At 34.4% G+C, this 18676-nt stretch overlaps 1 protein-coding gene and 1 long non-coding RNA gene across 2 annotated transcripts in view; one reads left to right on the forward strand and one right to left on the reverse strand.

The window, feature by feature from the left end:
- LOC143056307 (uncharacterized) overlaps window positions 1–18676 on the reverse strand; it is a 62479-nt gene that overhangs the window by 43290 nt on the left and 513 nt on the right. The window contains exons 2-12 of the mRNA XM_076229392.1: window positions 17860–18273; window positions 17577–17703; window positions 14865–14959; window positions 14168–14353; window positions 13657–13837; window positions 12335–12501; window positions 10807–10934; window positions 3311–3563; window positions 2504–2675; window positions 755–998; window positions 319–436 (exon numbers count right to left, since the gene is read on the reverse strand). Coding sequence (XP_076085507.1) covers window positions 319–436; window positions 755–998; window positions 2504–2675; window positions 3311–3563; window positions 10807–10934; window positions 12335–12501; window positions 13657–13837; window positions 14168–14353; window positions 14865–14959; window positions 17577–17703; window positions 17860–18247 — 2059 coding nt within the window. The 5' untranslated portion in view covers window positions 18248–18273. The remainder of the gene's footprint in view (window positions 1–318; window positions 437–754; window positions 999–2503; window positions 2676–3310; window positions 3564–10806; window positions 10935–12334; window positions 12502–13656; window positions 13838–14167; window positions 14354–14864; window positions 14960–17576; window positions 17704–17859; window positions 18274–18676) is intronic.
- LOC143056313 (uncharacterized) lies at window positions 3608–10288 on the forward strand. The gene is made up of 2 exons (XR_012972293.1): window positions 3608–3751; window positions 4168–10288. It is a non-coding gene; the product is annotated as an uncharacterized LOC143056313 (long non-coding RNA).

Here is an 18676-nt window from a genome sequence, read left to right on the forward strand (position 1 = left end):
CTATTATAAATGGGGACCTAAAATTGCACATACTTCTTCAGTTTTAAGTTGGTGATAATTTTCAACACTTGGAATACAGCTCCTACAGATTTTGAGATATAACAATAAAAGAAGCATTAACTAGTTTAGGAAAGCCTATCTGCATATATCAGCTTTATGTAAAAAAACCCATTTGCACGAGTTAAATAACTAATTGTGGCATTATTCATGTCCTATTACTCCGACATATGATACATATATTGATTAGAACAGTTCATCAGAACTAATTGTGTTCTGACATACATACCATTATGATATGTTTTGCACTAGTAAAATTACCTGGAACAATTTGTCTTCTGGTACCCTGGTACTTCTCGTAAATCTGTACTCTATAGTAATCCAGTCCAGATTCATTGTCTTCAAATTTGAAGTTTGTACTTAAGGAAGTGGCATCAGACTACAAAAATTAATGTTGAACATTCATGAAAAACAAATATATATCAAAAACTTTAAAAAAAAAAAAAAAGAAGAAAAAGAAGAAAATTGAAACTTAATTGTTTGTTAATTAAAAGACTGGGTTCATTATGGTGAGAAACAAATGACCCTTCGCTGAAATGAAAAAAATCAGACTTATCAGAAAAATTATATAGGCAAAGGTTGTCAAATAAAGATGATGATCTGCCATAATTGCTTCTTTTGATTTATAATACGTATACATAAATATGATGGTTTGATAGTCACACTGGAATTCCCCTTTCTAAAATTAACCACTTACCTGGAAGTCTATATCATCACCCTGTGTCAATCCATCTCCAAGGTAACTCAGGGCTGGAGGAGTTAAGTCCACAACATATGAATCAGTTTCATTTACGATGGAATTCAAAGCTCCATTTGTTGTTTTTAGTTCTATCTTTATTCTATCTCTGTGTGCCAAGTGGAAATTAAGCCACCTAGCACTGGTGGAATCGTTACTGAACGTCACCCATTCTCTAATCACTGTAAAGTCGTTAGACATGTTTCTGAAATAAAGTTTTCATTTTATCCTAATAGTTTGTTCTTACTTTACAATTCATATATATAATAAAACCTACTAATAATAAAAAAGCATGATTGGTCTGAGGGATATGATTGCCATTGTTTTCATTGATACATGTATTAGTATTATTTTCAAAATAATTCAACTGCATGTAAAATGTAATTTACGTAATCTGAATATTTACTCAAGTTTAAAAATAGCCAATCCTCCATACAAGTGTATGAACAATGAAATTATTGTGTTTTATTTTTGTACTATTAATTCCAAGTTTATTTTCCACAGCAGTCACTGAGAGTGAGAGAAGGTATTTCACTTCATATCTTATCACCTATTTTCCTACGTGAATTCTAGGAAGAACCCCATTTCTAACTCTTTAAATATTTAATTTCCTTTGGGTCAGTGGGCATTACTCCTTTCTGTACACATTCCTCTGTTTAAAATTGCGATCGCTTTTAATATAATACGACGTCTATCGACAGAACAAGTTAATTTTTCTCGACGTATCGTCGTATTTTGATTCAGAATTGACGGAAGTTACTTACGATAGGGAGACAATTCGAACCGATAATATGGAAGACTCTATTTCGGCTGAAGGAGTGTTCTAATTACACCTTTATGTTGTGGACTACATTTATTTTAATTTAAATGATACATGATTTAAAATTATGCAACAACAATAACCCTCAATAGCAGACAGACATAGAAATGATCTCATGAGTTTCAAATTAATCAATGGAGTGGGGAATCCAGAGCAACCATTCAATCTAGTACCCTTTGTAGTCAAGAAAACTATACGCATGCACATAATTACCTAAACAAACCCTAGACTTGTGATTTGTAGCAAGAATGTATATTAAATGTAATTAAACGACCTAAATGGTTCTCCATTTCTTTATAGAAGTACGATATCAAATACCAGTTTCATAACGGTGACATATAAGAAAAACTCTACTTCAGTTCTTATATGACAGAAATAGATTTATCGGATTCAGAGAACTCTCACATTTTATCAAAACTGGGGAATTCCTTCCGACGTGTTTCGAAATTTATAAAAAAACTAAATATAAATACTGCTTAATTCTGATTTCCGTGTTGTTAAAAACACGCATATAAGTCAAGGGAAATATCGAAACATGAAGATATTGAGAAGAACATTAAAGGAAAGTTGTTTAAATTCAATCCTTTTGTTTGCTTTTACCTTTTAAAGCAAGACATCTTAAAAATCTGAGATGTTCCTTAATGTTTAGAATAAAACGGTTGACGTGAGGGCATGGCCCTGAGTCAATGGTAAAAATCTACAGATTGCTTGAAAGCAATCGTATCCCAAAAAAAAAAAAATCTAGGTTCAATGCATGAAATGGCCTCGCTTCTTAACCAAAAAATGTTTTCCTAATACTAAGAAAATGAAGATTTTAGTATAACACAGCCGTATAGAATTTAGAATGAAATTATAAGATTTGATAACCATGACAAAGCATGTACACTTACTGAGCACTGGACACTTGTACATCATACTGTTTAATAGTCGACTCTGGGTCATAATAATCCTTCCATTGGGCCTCCACTTTAGCCTGACTTGATGTGTAGTCCAAGTCAATAAAATTATCCATCATTCCATCAACGACTTCCCCGGGTACAGGTGCAGATAAATCAACCAGAACTAGTAGTAAAAATAATGAGCATGCATTGGAAAAGTCAGTTTTATACTGAGTATTTTAAGTGTCTTACATCTTTAAATACCTCTTTCTCAATACAAATCAATTTTTTTGGCAAAAACATTACAGAGTGAATCATCACCCCAGCTGACAGTGCTGTGCCATTGGCTTGATTTTAAAAATTTCTTGAAATTATGATGATAAATTTAAAATGATAAAGAAATTTAAGTTCAAACTATCTCAGGACAAAAAAGTATTCCTATATCATACATACTGTTGATTAATTTTTTACATATTTTGGTGGATACAGGAAAAATTGGAATTTTATTGATACTTGATTTCTTCATTTTGACAAATTATGTTTACAAGCCAATAGGAAATCAGTAGGTTATAATGATGGGAAATTTTGGCAAAGTTTAGGCATCTAAAACATTAGCCAAATATACTGCATAATAAATCCATAATTGTCGTCCTTATCCTGGTATAATTAACAGCCAATCAATATAATAGTATAAGAAATTCAAAAATAAAAACCATTTACCTACTACTTTTTCCCTGCATGTGTATTAAAATGTATATTTTCATTACCAAACCAAGTCGTTTAAGTACCTGTACATTTGTTTATTGTAGTTTAAATTACCTCCATTTGAAATTGAAGAAATATTTAGTTGTCTAGCTGCTCCATTATAGGCCCAGACTGTTGTATAGTAAGTCTTGCCATGTTCAAGATAAAATCCTGGTTGCAGAAGAACACAGGCCTCATGTGACTTCTTGTTGATCTGTGTCAAGTTAGAAATGTCTGTCACATTTTCTAATGGTTCAGAACCTACGCTAACCATGTAGAATGAAATTCCAGATTCAGGATCAAAGAAGCCTTGCCAGTTGGCACAAATCTGTCAAAAAACACATAACAAATCAATGAAATACATTTGTGTATCGTTTGAACGATATATATCTTGTTTTTGTTGAATTTAATTTAGCATATGCCAATATCAAAACTGTCGTTACTATCCCCATTATCAACAATCCCGTAAATGAATGACAAGGCGGAACACATAACTTGGGTGTATTATGTCAATGCGTAAGTTGAATTACAGATTAAGAACAGTTATTTAACAGTTTCGTGTACAGAACAATGAATATGAACTGATAATTACGTTTGTTTTATATATGAACATGATTCGCAGATGTTATTATGTTACAATGATCAACGTTTGGGAAAAACTATGGAACGCGTGAATAACATTTACATATCAATACAGAGATCAACGTGTGGAAAAACTATGGAACGCTTGAATAACATTTACATATCAATACAGAGATCAACGTGTGGAAAAACTATGGAACGCTTGAATAACATTTACATATAAAATTCAAAGGACAATCGGAATCAATGATGAAGTTGTAGGTGAATTTACGGAACATTTATGGTGTTAATTTGATTTGAATTATTGTGTTTATTATGTGACTGAAAATTTGTTTTTTGTTTGTTTGTAGGTTGAAACGATAGGAATAAATAGTTACAACCTGACAATTGATTTCATGCCCAAGTTATACATTTCAACGCAAAGCCATGCCTACAAATAATGGTGACAAACCTGGAGATGGGAAAAAAGTTTTGAAAAAGAAGAGAAGCAATGCAAAGGGAAAATTTCATCGAATATTGAATCGGTTCAATAAGAGTCATCACAACAATGAATCGAAAGAATCACTGGAACTAATCATCAAGGACCTTGAAGATGCTTATTCTGAGATGGAAGGGGGTCATGCCTCGTACTTGGAAGTTTTGGATTCTGACGACGAAACAGATAAAGATATTATTGAGCACAGTAATACAGACATGGATCATCTTTATCAAAAACTTTGTGAAGCAAGGTCAATGATGGGCAAAGTGGTTGAAGCAGCAAAGGTAAAAGACATAAAACCCATTGAGGAAGTAAAGTGTACCAAGGATAATATGAGAGTGAAAAAACTGGATGCACCTGTTTTTACTGGGAATATAAGAGATTACCCAAGCTTCAAACAAGACTACAACCTCCTCATGAAAGATGACCCGTTTACACTTAAACAATGTTTGACGGGAGAAGCACTTCTTACTGTCAAAGGTGTTGACAACGATTTTACGGAAATGATGAAAAGGTTAGACATTAAGTATGGAAAGCCAGAGAAGCTTGCTGATGCTGTACTAAGTGAAATTAAAGGACTGAAACCAATGTTTGATGGTGATTATATGAGCTTTATAACCACAGTTGATGTTGTCGAGAGATGTTGGCTCGATCTTAAAAGAATGAACATGGAACTTGAAATGAACACAGCTACGATGATCAGTCAAATCGAGAGACTTTTACCTCCATTGCAGAAGAGGGTATGGGCTCTTCGTAAGCAAAAGTATGGATCACATACATTTCCGGAATTACTAAATTTTCTTTTAGAAGAAAAAAATGCTATGGAATATATTCATTCTGATTTACGAGACAGTTCTGCTAGTCGAACATTACTTAAATCAAAGGTTTACAATACAACATTGGAGGAAGATACAGCAGTAGAATCTCTCCAAGCACAAGTAAAGCAAAATCAAGAAACATTGAAGCAGGTAGTTGATGGATTGGCACAGGTAGCAGAGGTTATGTCGCATGGTAATAGATATAAACAGAACGGTGATGGAATGAATTCGAAGAATAATATACCTATGAGAATAAACCGTAGAAGTTGTTGGTATCATGAGACTGATAATCATGATATTGGCAAATGTACAGCGTTTAGTAGATTGGATGGTCAGACTAAAATAGATTTAATTCGCAAACAAGGAGGATGTTTTAGTTGTCTCAAGATTGGTCACTTATCAAGATACTGTTCAAATAGGAAACCGTGTGATGTCCTGGATGAAAATCAACAAATGTGTGGGAGGATGCACCATCAAGCTTTACATGGAATTCAAGTCAATGGATCAACGTTTCACAATTGTATCAGTATTGTTAATGGAGATAAAGGTAGAGAAGACGTTTTGCTCATGATAAGCAAGGTTCCGAGCAATGGAAACTATTTGACAGCACTATGGGATCCGGGAGCTAACATCTCACTTATAACACATGATTCTGCACGGAGACTGAACCTCAAGGGAAGAGATGTAACATTGTCCGTGACAAAGGTCGGCAACACTACTGACTATATCCAAAGTAAAGAATATATAGTTCCACTAACTGATTTAAATGGACAGGAATGGAAAATAAGGACGTATGGAATGGATCAAATTACGGCAGACGTGACTAGGGTGGATATCCGTGGCATCGCTAAGCTATTCAAAAGCGTGACGGAAAAGGATGTGATTCGACCTGAGGGAAAAGTCGACATATTGATAGGCAGTGATTGCTGTGTTCTTTTACCAACAAAGGCAGAACAAGTAGGAAATCTTCAACTGATGAAAAACCAATTTGGTTACTGTTTGAGAGGTAGTCACACGCTTCTTAAAGTTGGTACGGTGTCTCACCATTTTGTACGTATTCATCATTTATATGGACAACAATACGACACTGGTAGCATACATATTGCAAATTTTAATGGACTGAAGGAAAGTCTGGATAACTTTTTCAACATTGAAAGCTTAGGAACTCAATGCAACCCGAAATGTGGAAACTGTAAGTGTGGTAAATGTCCGATCGGAAATGGTAATTATACTATAGCAGAAGAACGAGAACTGAACATGATAAGAAAGGGACTTCAATATGACAAAGATGAAAAACGTTGGACTGTAACTTATCCATGGATAAGAGAATCGGCAGAATTGCCTAACAATATAGGAGCAGCAAATCATCGTCTTGAATCGACAGAGAAACGCTTACAACGCACCGGGACAATCTATGCAAATGCATACAATGATCAAATCAAAGATATGGTTAATAGGAACGTTGCCAGAAAACTTTCAGATTACGAGGTCAGGAATTATGAAGGACCAATTCATTATCTACCGCATCATGAGGTTCTAAAACCCGACTCTAAGTCAACCCCAATCAGGATTGTGTTCAATTCCTCTTCCACATACATGGGACATGTGATAAATGATTATTGGGCAAAGGGTCCGAATGTATTGAATGACATGTTAGTGGTGCTACTGAGATTTCGACAAAATAGAATTGGAATTGCAGGAGACATTTCAAAGATGTATAATGCAATCAAACTTTCAGTTCCTGATCAACATACGCATCGGTTTCTATGGAGAGATCTCGATGCAAGCAGAAAACCTGATCATTATGTGTTAAAGACGGTCACTTTTGGGGACAGACCTAGTGGCACTATTGCAACCGTTGCATTAGGAATGACTGCGGAAATGAGTAAAGATATTTACCCAGAGGCAGCCGAAATGATTCTTAGAAACAGTTATGTTGATGATATCATTAACTCTGTCGACAATAATGATCAGGCAAGAAAGGTAATGGAAGACACTGAAAAATTACTTGCAAAGGGTGGATTTACAATTAAACATTGGATTGTTACAGGGAAGCAGTCCGACCAATGGAGCGGATTACATATTTCAAATGAACCAAAGGAAAAGATTCTAGGAATGATTTGGCAACCGAGAGATGACATGTTTACATTTCAAGCAAAAATTAATTTTTCAAGTAAACGTCGAGGAATACACATTGATAAAGATTTGCAACAAACTCAAATAGATGACATACCGTTGATACTCACGAGAAGAATGGTTCTTAGTCAAGTTGCGAGCATTTATGATCCCTTAGGGTTAGCTTGTCCGTTTGTTTTAACCGCAAAACTACTTTTGAGATCATTTTGCAAGACAGATGGAGGAAATGGTGGATGGGATGAACCAATAGCAGATGCAATGAGACAAAAGTGGATTGAGTTCTTCAAGGGAGTATTTCAACTAGAGTCGATTCAGTTTCCTAGATGTATTAAGCCAGAGGCTGCATACAAGAACCCCGTATTAGTAGTATTTTCAGATGGAAGCAGTGTAGCATATGGAGCATGTGCATACATAAGATGGCAAATCGGTCCCGAGACATATGAAGCGAATCTGATTATAGCAAAAAACAGGATAGCACCAACAAAACAATTGTCGATTCCGAGGTTGGAATTATGTGGTGCAGTAATTGCATCAAGAATCAGAGAAAAAATAGTGAAGGAGATGGACTTTAACTTTATTCGAATAATTCACGTGGTAGATTCAACAATAGTAAGAGCTCAGATACAAAGAGAAAGTTATGGCTTCGGAACATTTGTGGCAACTAGAATAGCCGAGATTCAAAGTAAGACAGAACCTTCTGATTGGTGGTGGGTACAAGGGGAACAGAATCCTGCTGATTTGACCACGAGAGCAACAGATCCAACCGCATTGGTAATGGAATCAGTTTGGCAAAAGGGTCCAGATTTTTTACGGTTGCCCATTGAACAATGGCCGATCAGGCAAGATTATTCAGAATCAAGTCAGTTGCCGGATGCAGTTGGAATCACGATGTCATTTGAACATGAAGAAAAGAGTAGAGACATTGTACCCGATGTAAGTGACATTGATCTTAATCGATTTTCGAATGTAAGCAAGATGTTGCGCGTGACAAGTATAATTCTGGATATAGCTAAACATAGATCATTCAAAGGTGCAGCGAACCGAATTTCAGCAGGAAATATACAAAGAGCAGAAATGATATGGATAAAACATATTCAAAAGAGTCTCCCGAAGGATTCATTAGTGAGATATCGAAGGTTAGGTGTACAAACAAACTCAGATGGCATAATAACAGTTGGACAAAGAATGCAAGAATGGATGAAACGCACTTGGAATCAGACTGAATTTATTCTCTTGCCAAATTCGCATCCATTTATCAAGTTGATTGTTGCTTCCTTTCATTCGGAGGATCATTCAGGGGTGGATACAACGTTGGCCAAATTAAGGAGCAGATACTGGATTCCTGGGGTACGTCGGATTATTAAGCTCGTAAAGAAACGATGCATCATTTGTAGGAAGCGAGAGAAAAGGATTGTAGGACAGCAGATGGGTATGTTACCGATAGAGAGACTACAACCTGCACCAGCATTTTATTATTGTGCGGTTGATTTGTTTGGACCATTTATGATTCGAGATACTGTGAAGAAACGAACACATGGTAAAGCATATGGCGTCCTTTTTAACTGCGTGACCACCAGAGCAGTATATGTTGACTTGGCAGAGGGTTATGATACAAGCAGTTTTATAATGACATTAAGAAGATTTGTTACTGTTAGAGGATATCCAAGAAAAATGATATCTGATTCAGGTTCACAACTTGTGGCAGCAGGCAAAGAACTGCAGCAAGTGGTTCACAAATGGGACTGGGAACCGATTAAGTCGTTTGGTAAATGCAAAGGTATGGATTGGGTCACTACCAAATCGGCAGATGCCCCATGGGAAAACGGAGTCAGTGAATCACTAGTCAAATCTGTGAAAAAGAGTTTGGAGGTTGCCATAGGAACATCGGTGATGACGTTTTCTGAGTTACAGACTGTGTTATTTGAAGTATCTAATCTATTAAATGAAAGACCAATTGGAACAAAAAATTCGGACCCAACGGAAGGATCATATTTGTGTCCAAATGATTTGTTATTAGGTAGATCAAGCATTCGTGTTCCTAATGGAAACTTCAATGAGAACAGCAATTATAAATTGAGGTGGAAATTTATTCAACAAGTAGTCCAAAACTTTTGGAAAAAATGGACACGAGACTTTTTTCCTACGCTAATCATTCGTCAAAAATGGCATACCAAACAAAGGAATGTAAAGGTTGGGGACTTAGTGATAGTGCAAGATTCAAACATTGTCCGTGGACGATGGAAAATGGCACAGATCGTTGAGGCAAATGCCGGAAGAGATGGGTTTGTGAGAGATGTAATTCTCAGATATAAAAATGTCAGTCAAGGAGTCTCATACAATGGATGCGAGGATCAAACCATACGCCGTTCCGTGCACAGGCTTGTTGTTATATTACCAGTTGAGGAACAGTTAAAGGATTGACTATTTGCCGGGGGAATGTATCGTTTGAACGATATATATCTTGTTTTTGTTGAATTTAATTTAGCATATGCCAATATCAAAACTGTCGTTACTATCCCCATTATCAACAATCCCGTAAATGAATGACAAGGCGGAACACATAACTTGGGTGTATTATGTCAATGCGTAAGTTGAATTACAGATTAAGAACAGTTATTTAACAGTTTCGTGTACAGAACAATGAATATGAACTGATAATTACGTTTGTTTTATATATGAACATGATTCGCAGATGTTATTATGTTACAATGATCAACGTTTGGGAAAAACTATGGAACGCGTGAATAACATTTACATATCAATACAGAGATCAACGTGTGGAAAAACTATGGAACGCTTGAATAACATTTACATATCAATACAGAGATCAACGTGTGGAAAAACTATGGAACGCTTGAATAACATTTACATATAAAATTCAAAGGACAATCGGAATCAATGATGAAGTTGTAGGTGAATTTACGGAACATTTATGGTGTTAATTTGATTTGAATTATTGTGTTTATTATGTGACTGAAAATTTGTTTTTTGTTTGTTTGTAGGTTGAAACGATAGGAATAAATAGTTACAACCTGACAATTGATTTCATGCCCAAGTTATACAATTTGCTTCATTGGGTAAATACTTTATAACGTTTTGTTTAACCACTTAATGGTACTTCTTCATTTATACATGCATAGGTTTGCTAGTGGCAGATCCAGGGGGAGTGTTCTGGCGGTTCCCCTTTTTTTTTTTACGATATATGCTTTTGAATGGGGTCATATGGTTGGAACCACCTTTTAAAAATGGCTGGATCCGCCACTTATTATCTAATAATACTTACTATTATAAAATAAAACTATTAAATCTTTTGCTAATACAACAACTTATATTCATTGAAAAAATCTTTTGATTTCATAATGCCATTCATCTTACTTTATATTCAATATACCCTTAATATAAAATGCAACCGTGAATTTCAACAAGACTATGGCAGAGGATACATGGCCCCCTAACCTTTTATTGGTGTAAATATAAGAAAAATTAAAACTTGAGGAAAATTTGGGGGCTACCCCGTTATATTGTCTATGAAGAGACAGAAGAATGTGAAAGCTTACCACGTCTGGATCTTTTGTGAATGCAAGATCTACTCCATAACTCTGTCCATCATAAACGTTGCCTGCAACTGGAGGGGTTGGGTCCACAATGATTGGCTGGTCTGCTGCTCTAATTGTTCTCAGGTCCACTGTAATCAAAATTTAACTTCATATACAATTTGTATTGACTATTCCATGGAAAGTTGTTTTAGGGTTTGGACAGCAATTTATGTAATTTGTGTCTCTCCTCTTTTTGCATCAATTATCTCAGTATCTCCAAAAACAATGGTTATGACATTAATATTTTCTTTGGCAATATGTCTTCACCTAAATACTGTAATAACATACTATAAAACAAGAGGCTGTCACAACGACAGCAAACCGGATTTATTAACATTTATTTGTGTCCTGGCAATATCACAAGAACCATTACTGATGAATGAAGAAAGTGAAAATCGTCAATATCAAATTTGACCTCCATTTTGTCATCAGTATCAACATATTAAAATTTGAAAAGCTTAGATTGAATGGTTCATGAGTAAATGCAATAAAGTGAATGGAAACGCCATTTTACGATCTTTCAAGAACCATAACTCCTGAACGGTAAAAGTCAAAATCGTCATTATTGAACTTGTCCTCTATTTTGTCATCAGCAACAACATATAAAAATTTCAAAAGCTTTGGTTGAATGGTTCATGAGAAAATTTAGGACACGACTGGAAACGCCATTTTTCAATCTTTCAAGAACTATAACTCCTGAACGGTAAAAGTCAAAATCGTCATTATTAAACTTGACCTCCATTTTGTCATCAGTAACAACATATTAAAATTTGGGAAGCTTTGGTAGAACAGTTCATGTGTAAATACACGGACACGACTGGAAACTCCATTTTTCAATCTTTCAAGAACCATAACTCCTGAACGGTAAAAGTCAAAATCGTCATTATTGAACTTGAACTCCATTTTGTCATCAGTAACCACATATTAAAATTTGGGAAGCTTTGGTAGAACAGTTCATTTGTAAATGCACGGACACGACTGGAAAAACCATTTTTCAATCTTTCAAGAACCATAACTCCTGAACGGTAAAAGTCAAAATCGCCATTATTGAACTTGAACTCCATTTTGTCATCAGTAACCACATATTAAAATTTGGGAAGCTTTGGTAGAACAGTTCATGCGTAAATGCACGGACACGACTGGAAAAACCATTTTTCAATCTTTCAAGAACCATAACTCCTGAACGGTAAAAGTCAAAATCGCCATTATTGAACTTGACCTTCATTTAGTTGTCAGTAACAGCATATTAAAATTTTAAAAGCTTTGGTTGAACGGTTCATGAGTTAATGCATGGACAACATTTGATTGCCGACCCCCCGCCCGCCGTACATCCCCAAATCAATAACCAACATTTTTGTCACAAAAATCCGGTTAATGATGAAAAACTTAAACATGTTTTAAACTTTTGTATATGCCCTTAACAATAATATTCTCTGACACACACATGATAAAATCTTAATAAGGAATCTTTAAAAATAAGAGTGCTCACCATTATTTATAGCTTTGTTTTTAACCCATATTGGTATACCAGCAGTTATGGACACAGTAAGCATAACAAAATCGCTGTAATCTAGTCGTGTCCAGGGAAGTTCATAACAGTCTCTTTGGGTTAGTCCAAGGCAGCAATCATTATACAATATACCTGATTCAGGATCACTGAAAACATAAAGATATGTAAAGATTAACACATAACACAGGGATGCAAGTTTTCATGAAGCAAATGTGTGAGATTTGGCAAAAATTGTAAAGATCAAAGAGAAACTAGATGTGTCAAAGCGACACGAATGGCCCCGTCCCAAAAAATTGAAAAATCTGCAATTTCAATAACACATGTGGACACAAACATGATGGTAGTCTCACATATCAAAATTCAGCTCAAAATCTGGAGGGGTATAGAAAAAAAATCCGTATAACTATGATTTTCAATAATTTATCAAAGTCCAAAGCCTGTAATTTCAGCAAAAATTAGCGAAGCGGAACTAAACTTATACTTGATCTGTAACTCATCATGGTTAACTCACATATCAAAAATCAGCCCAATATCTGAAGGCGTTTAGAAAAAAAGTCTGTATAACTGGTTTTCAACAATTTCTCAAAGTCCAAAGTCTGTAATTTCGGCAAAAATTAGTGGAGCGGAACGAAACTTATACTTGATCTGTAACTCATCATGGTTAACTCACATACCAAAAATCAGCCCAATTTCTGAAGGCGTTTAGAAAAAAACTCTGTATAATGGTTTGTTGCGGAATGACAGAATGACGGAATTACGGAATTTCAGAATATCGGATTTCGGAATTTCGGACAAGGGTAAAACTATATGGCACTGACAACTTCGTTGTGGGGCCATAAAAACAATAGATCAAAGGAAAATGCTGCAAAATAAGCACGAAAATGTGTGAGTCTCACACAAATTGCATGAGACCTGACAGCACTGCATAATATTCTCTTTGGACAGGACAAACCCAGCAATCATTACATTCATTTCAGGTTGGTAGCATGCCAAAGTCAAATTAATAACCCTGTTCTGTACGAGATGGAATTGCTGAGTCCAATTTCAACTGTACAAGGTTACAGTCTGCAAATTAACATGCTACCCTTTTTGACTCCAAACCAACTAGTCATTGCTAATAAATCGTTTTGCTGGCATCAGAAATCATAAAAAGAGGGACGAAAGATACCAAAGGGACAGTCAAACTCATGAATCTAAAATCATAAAATATAAGTTTGACCCAGCTGCAGATGAAACCCTCAATCTTTCATACTAGAAGACAGTATGCTACCATAAGATTAACAAAAAATTTTAATACTTACGATGAATTGTGTCTGTAGGTAAGGTTATACTGGAATTCATCATACCCAATGTTATATAGCTCATATATAATTGGAGGTGAATTATCAACGATGTAAGGGGTTGTGTGGCACACAGTTGTTGCTAAGGGGCCTCCATATTTCACACCATTCATAGCTCTGACTGTGATAAAATACTGGTCATCTACAAATATAACAGGCCTCAATTAGAATTGATTCTAACATTTACTATTTTTCTGGACCATTTAAAACTTATTCTATTGTATGATGACCTACTCATATTTTTTTTTATTATAAACAAGGCAAAACTCCAATGGAGAAATATTCACTTATTAAATGGTGTAATGGTGTCATTGGTGTAAACCCCAAAAACATCCTGTCTGTGTGATTCTGACGTCTATATTACACCAGGCATTCAGGTATTAAAAAAAGAAAAACGTTTAAAATTTCTGTTTATAGTGAAAGTATTATAATAAATCTAGTTATTAAAAGGTATCAATTGATAAGAACATACCTGGTAGCTGTGTAAAAGGTGCTGGGATAGGACTTATCATAGCACTATGTGTCCACTGAGATATATCAAACAGATGAGCATGTGGATCATGATGATCGTGGATTGTTTCTTCACAGATCTCAGTTCCAACAGTTATAGTAATAAAGAGAAGACCACTTTCCCTGTCTTCAAATCCATCCCAATTTGCTGAAAAACACCAAAATATATAACCATATATAATCAGAATAAAAAAGTTACCACTTTCATCTTTATGACTGTCATAAAAAGCGTGGAAAGCCATTCTATAAATAACATGTCAATTAGATACATGTATGTTTCTGGCATAAAAGGGCAATGATCTTTTTGTATTTCTTTAAACATAATTTTTTGAAATGTAAAAAATATTCCCTGATATAACAATGTCATAAAAAAATAACTGCTTGATGTTGTGCTAAAGTAAATGTGAAACATAGAAACACAATATTTCTTTTTGATGGTATAATTTTCATATATTTCTTAGGTAAAAATTCTATATCACCTTTAGAAATTGCTAATCTATGTTTCCAACTTTTTGGTCTTGATTTTACTTTATAAAGGTTACAGTGAACCAACTAATTAGAGTGAATAAGAAAATAACTTAATTAGGTCTAACATAAATCTTCTCTCATACGAATACACCAACAAAATTAGAAAATTAAATAAAATTAACTCTTTTTACCTGAGATATAATTATTTGCTCTTGTATACATCATGTCATTCATAAATATTGGTCCATTGAAAACAGCCAATGATTCTGGTCCATCTTGTATCACTCTACAGAATAAAGATGAAATGATAGTTTTCAAACTGTACAATTGAGACATTTCTAACTCTTTATAAATTCTTAGGTACAACAAATGTTAGTGTTCAAATTCTTAGGTACAACAAATGTTCCGTTACAACATACTTTATAGATATAAGAATATATATTATCGCTATTTTACGAAATTTTCCATTGATCTTACTGACTAATAATTCCCTTTCTCAGCACAGTAGAGTGATATATAAAATTATTGCTAGAAACTAAGGGTGCATGTGCCGTTGTCAATGAAATTAACAACATCGTCATAGGTAAAAAAACGATAAACAGATTATCATTGGTCATCTTAACTCGATTGCTTTTCTCACTTTCACCGTCCCGGCTCAAACGAGAAAATCAATCTCATTGAGATGACCAACGATAATCTATAAATAATAAATTTAAAGTTGACTCATTATACTCATTATCTCCCTTTTTTTCACATATTCAGTGTTTTCTATGGAAAAGTTTTATGGCTAAGAGGTGGGTCTCATTTGGGTCTAAGCCTGATGCGGGGTTGGCCAATTTTTGGTAAGCGTGACATGTGATAGTCAAATTATTAAGCGTAAAAACGGGAAACAAAGTGGGGCGGGACACATGAAATTACAAGCTTTATTATTACAATGATTACAGGATACAGAAATCTGACAAAACAATAAGTGGGATCCGGGATCAACCCCCCCCCCCCCCCCCCTCAAATGAGAGCCCCTAAGAGGAAGTGTGTGTATACATCAGCAACCAAACAACACAAAAAACTTCAATATGTCTACATATAGTCTGCAAAAGTAGATAAGACCAATAACAAACAAGAAAAACTTCAATATGTCTACATATAGTCTGCAAAACTAGATAAGACCAATAACAAACAAGAAAAACTTCAACATGTCTACTTATAGTCTGCAAAACTAGATAAGACCAATAACAAACAAGAAAAACTTCAACTTGTCTACATATAGTCTGCAAAACTAGATAAGACCAATAACAAACAAGAAAAACTTCAACATGTCTACATATAGTCTGCAAAACTAGATAAGACCAATAACAAACAAGAAAAACTTCAATATGTCTACATATAGTCTGCAAAACTAGATAAGACCAATAACAAACAAGAAAAACTTCAACATGTCTACTTATAGTCTGCAAAACTAGATAAGACCAATAACAAACAAGAAAAACTTCAACATGTCTACATATAGTCTGCAAAACTAGATGAGACCAATAACAAACAAGAAAAACTTCAACTTGTCTACATATATATAGTCTGCAAAACTAGATAAGACCAATAACAAACAAGAATAAACAGCTGCGCCATGAGCGCATGATACGCCCGACGTCTTATGTGGAAGTCTTATGCAATAATCATAAATAGTTTAAGAGAAAGTTTTAAGCAATAACCATATATTGTTTTAGAGACACGGCGGGACATGTGAAACCCCCCACCCTGTTTTTTTTTTACAAAAACTAAATATTACCAAAATAAAATTTTGAATCAAAACCAAAATATACAGATCTTTAGATTAATATATCAAAGAAGTGTGTAAAGTTTTAAGCAATAATCATAACTTATTTTTGAGATACGGCGCGACATGTAAAAAACCCTCCCCTGTTTTACAAAATACTCAATAACTCAAAAATGAAATTTTGAATCATCACCAACAAGAATGTGTCCTCAGTACACGAATGCCCCACTCGCACTATCATTTTCCATGTTCAGTGGACCGTGAAATTGGGGTAAAAACTTTAATTTGGCATTAAAATTAGAAAGATCATATCAACGGGAACATGTGTACTAAGTTTGAAGTCGATTGGACTTCAACTTCATCAAAAACTACCTTGACCAAAAACTTTAACCTGGAGCGGGACAGACGGACGAACGGACGGACAGACAGACAGACGGACGGACGGACACTTGTATACCATAATAAGTCCCGTCAATTGACGGGCGTATAAAAACTTCAACGTGTCTACATATAGTCTGCAAAACTAGATAAGACCAATAACAAACAAGAAAAACTTCAACATGTCTACATATAGTCTGCAAAACTAGATGAGACCAATAACAAACAAGAAAAACTTCAATATGTCTACATATAGTCTGCAAAACTAGATAAGACCAATAACAGGAATTTCCAAATGATGTCATGCAGGTATAAAGCCAATTGTTTTATTCACTAAAAATGTCATGCTCAGTGGATAAAATATCTAATCAGAAGCCAATAAATTCCTGCTGATCTAAAGTGTGAACAAACTGTCCAAAACTACCTATTTGCTTTCATAGTCCCATAGCTGGCCAGTTCATACAGATTTTACTGTAGTAACATAAGTTTTGTTGAAAAAATGAAGAAAGAATTGGTGGAAAATGTGAAACCATGTCTAGAACATAGTATCATGTGGTCACATGTACTGTAGAATCAAAGGGGTATAAGATTTACAGACCAACATCAAAATTATAGAGACATTTTAAAAATGGCATATCATTTTGTTTTATTTTTCTTTCACAGAATTCCTTGAAATCCTTATCAAGATAGAGTACATGGTTTTATACATTTTTCATATACTGAGAATTGCATCCAACAGAACAATAATATATACCTGTGATTTTTAATTGCTGAATTTTCACCTCTACACCAAATTAGGAAGTCTTGTCTATCGGTTGGTATTATTTTTGCATTGCAATCTACCAGTTCCAAATAATCAATTGTGCTGTTGTATATAGGACCTTAAATATAATATGATGTATGATTAATTTACTACTGAATCTGTAGGAGAAATCGTATTTAATCCATGAACTATAAGTTGTGACATAAATATTTTTTTCTTCTTCAAAATTTACTACCATTTTTTAATTTGAATTCCTTTTAAAAAGATAACTCACCTGTAGTTGGAGGTGTAATATCCACCATAACACCCGGGGTGGAAATAATACTCTCAAATCCTAAATCGTTTATGATACGGAAGTTGAAGTAATGTGTCTTATTATGGGTCAGCCACAAAGTATTATAATCAAAACTCAAGATTTGTCCAATACCAAGTCTTTCGTAGTGCTGATACAATCCAGCCTGTGCCAGTTTATAGTGATGACCTTCTATTCCTTCCAGCAGTTCACATGTAGCATTCAAAAAGTCATAATTGAAGCTCATACATTTGGTTTTTGGTGAATCTGCACACCTTTTAGCACAATCCCCATGTGTAGCTTCCCTGGAGACAGCCCCTCCTAATGGTGCAATCAGTCGACCTATTCTGAAGTCTGTGAACATTTCCATAACTTTATGGTTATGTGGGTCATTACCTAAATAATAAATATTCAAAAAGTGACAAGTTACCTTATACATGTTCAATTATTATTTATTTCCATCAAAATTTTATAACAAAAAATTAAACATTGTTGGAAATGTTTGTCAATCTTAAAAAAATATGTGTAAATGAAAACATTTTAGTTGATTGCTGATCAGTTCATCATCAGCGTTGGTATAAATTAGCTTACTAATTTTCAGGTATTTCTTTAGTAAGAAATAATGATAGTATCTGGAAACATTGTCTTACTGTTTGTTAAGCAAACATATGTAATGATTACTAAACTATTGTTTTTAAATGTGTCTGAAATGTACCTTTAATTTTGTTTCAAATAACTTAAAACCTAAATTTTTAATAACTGTCCTTTTCATGTTGAGCATTTATAAAACTATATTTTG

This window comes from Mytilus galloprovincialis, chromosome 13, assembly GCF_965363235.1.
Source record: "Mytilus galloprovincialis chromosome 13, xbMytGall1.hap1.1, whole genome shotgun sequence".
NCBI lineage: Eukaryota > Metazoa > Mollusca > Bivalvia > Mytilida > Mytilidae > Mytilus > Mytilus galloprovincialis.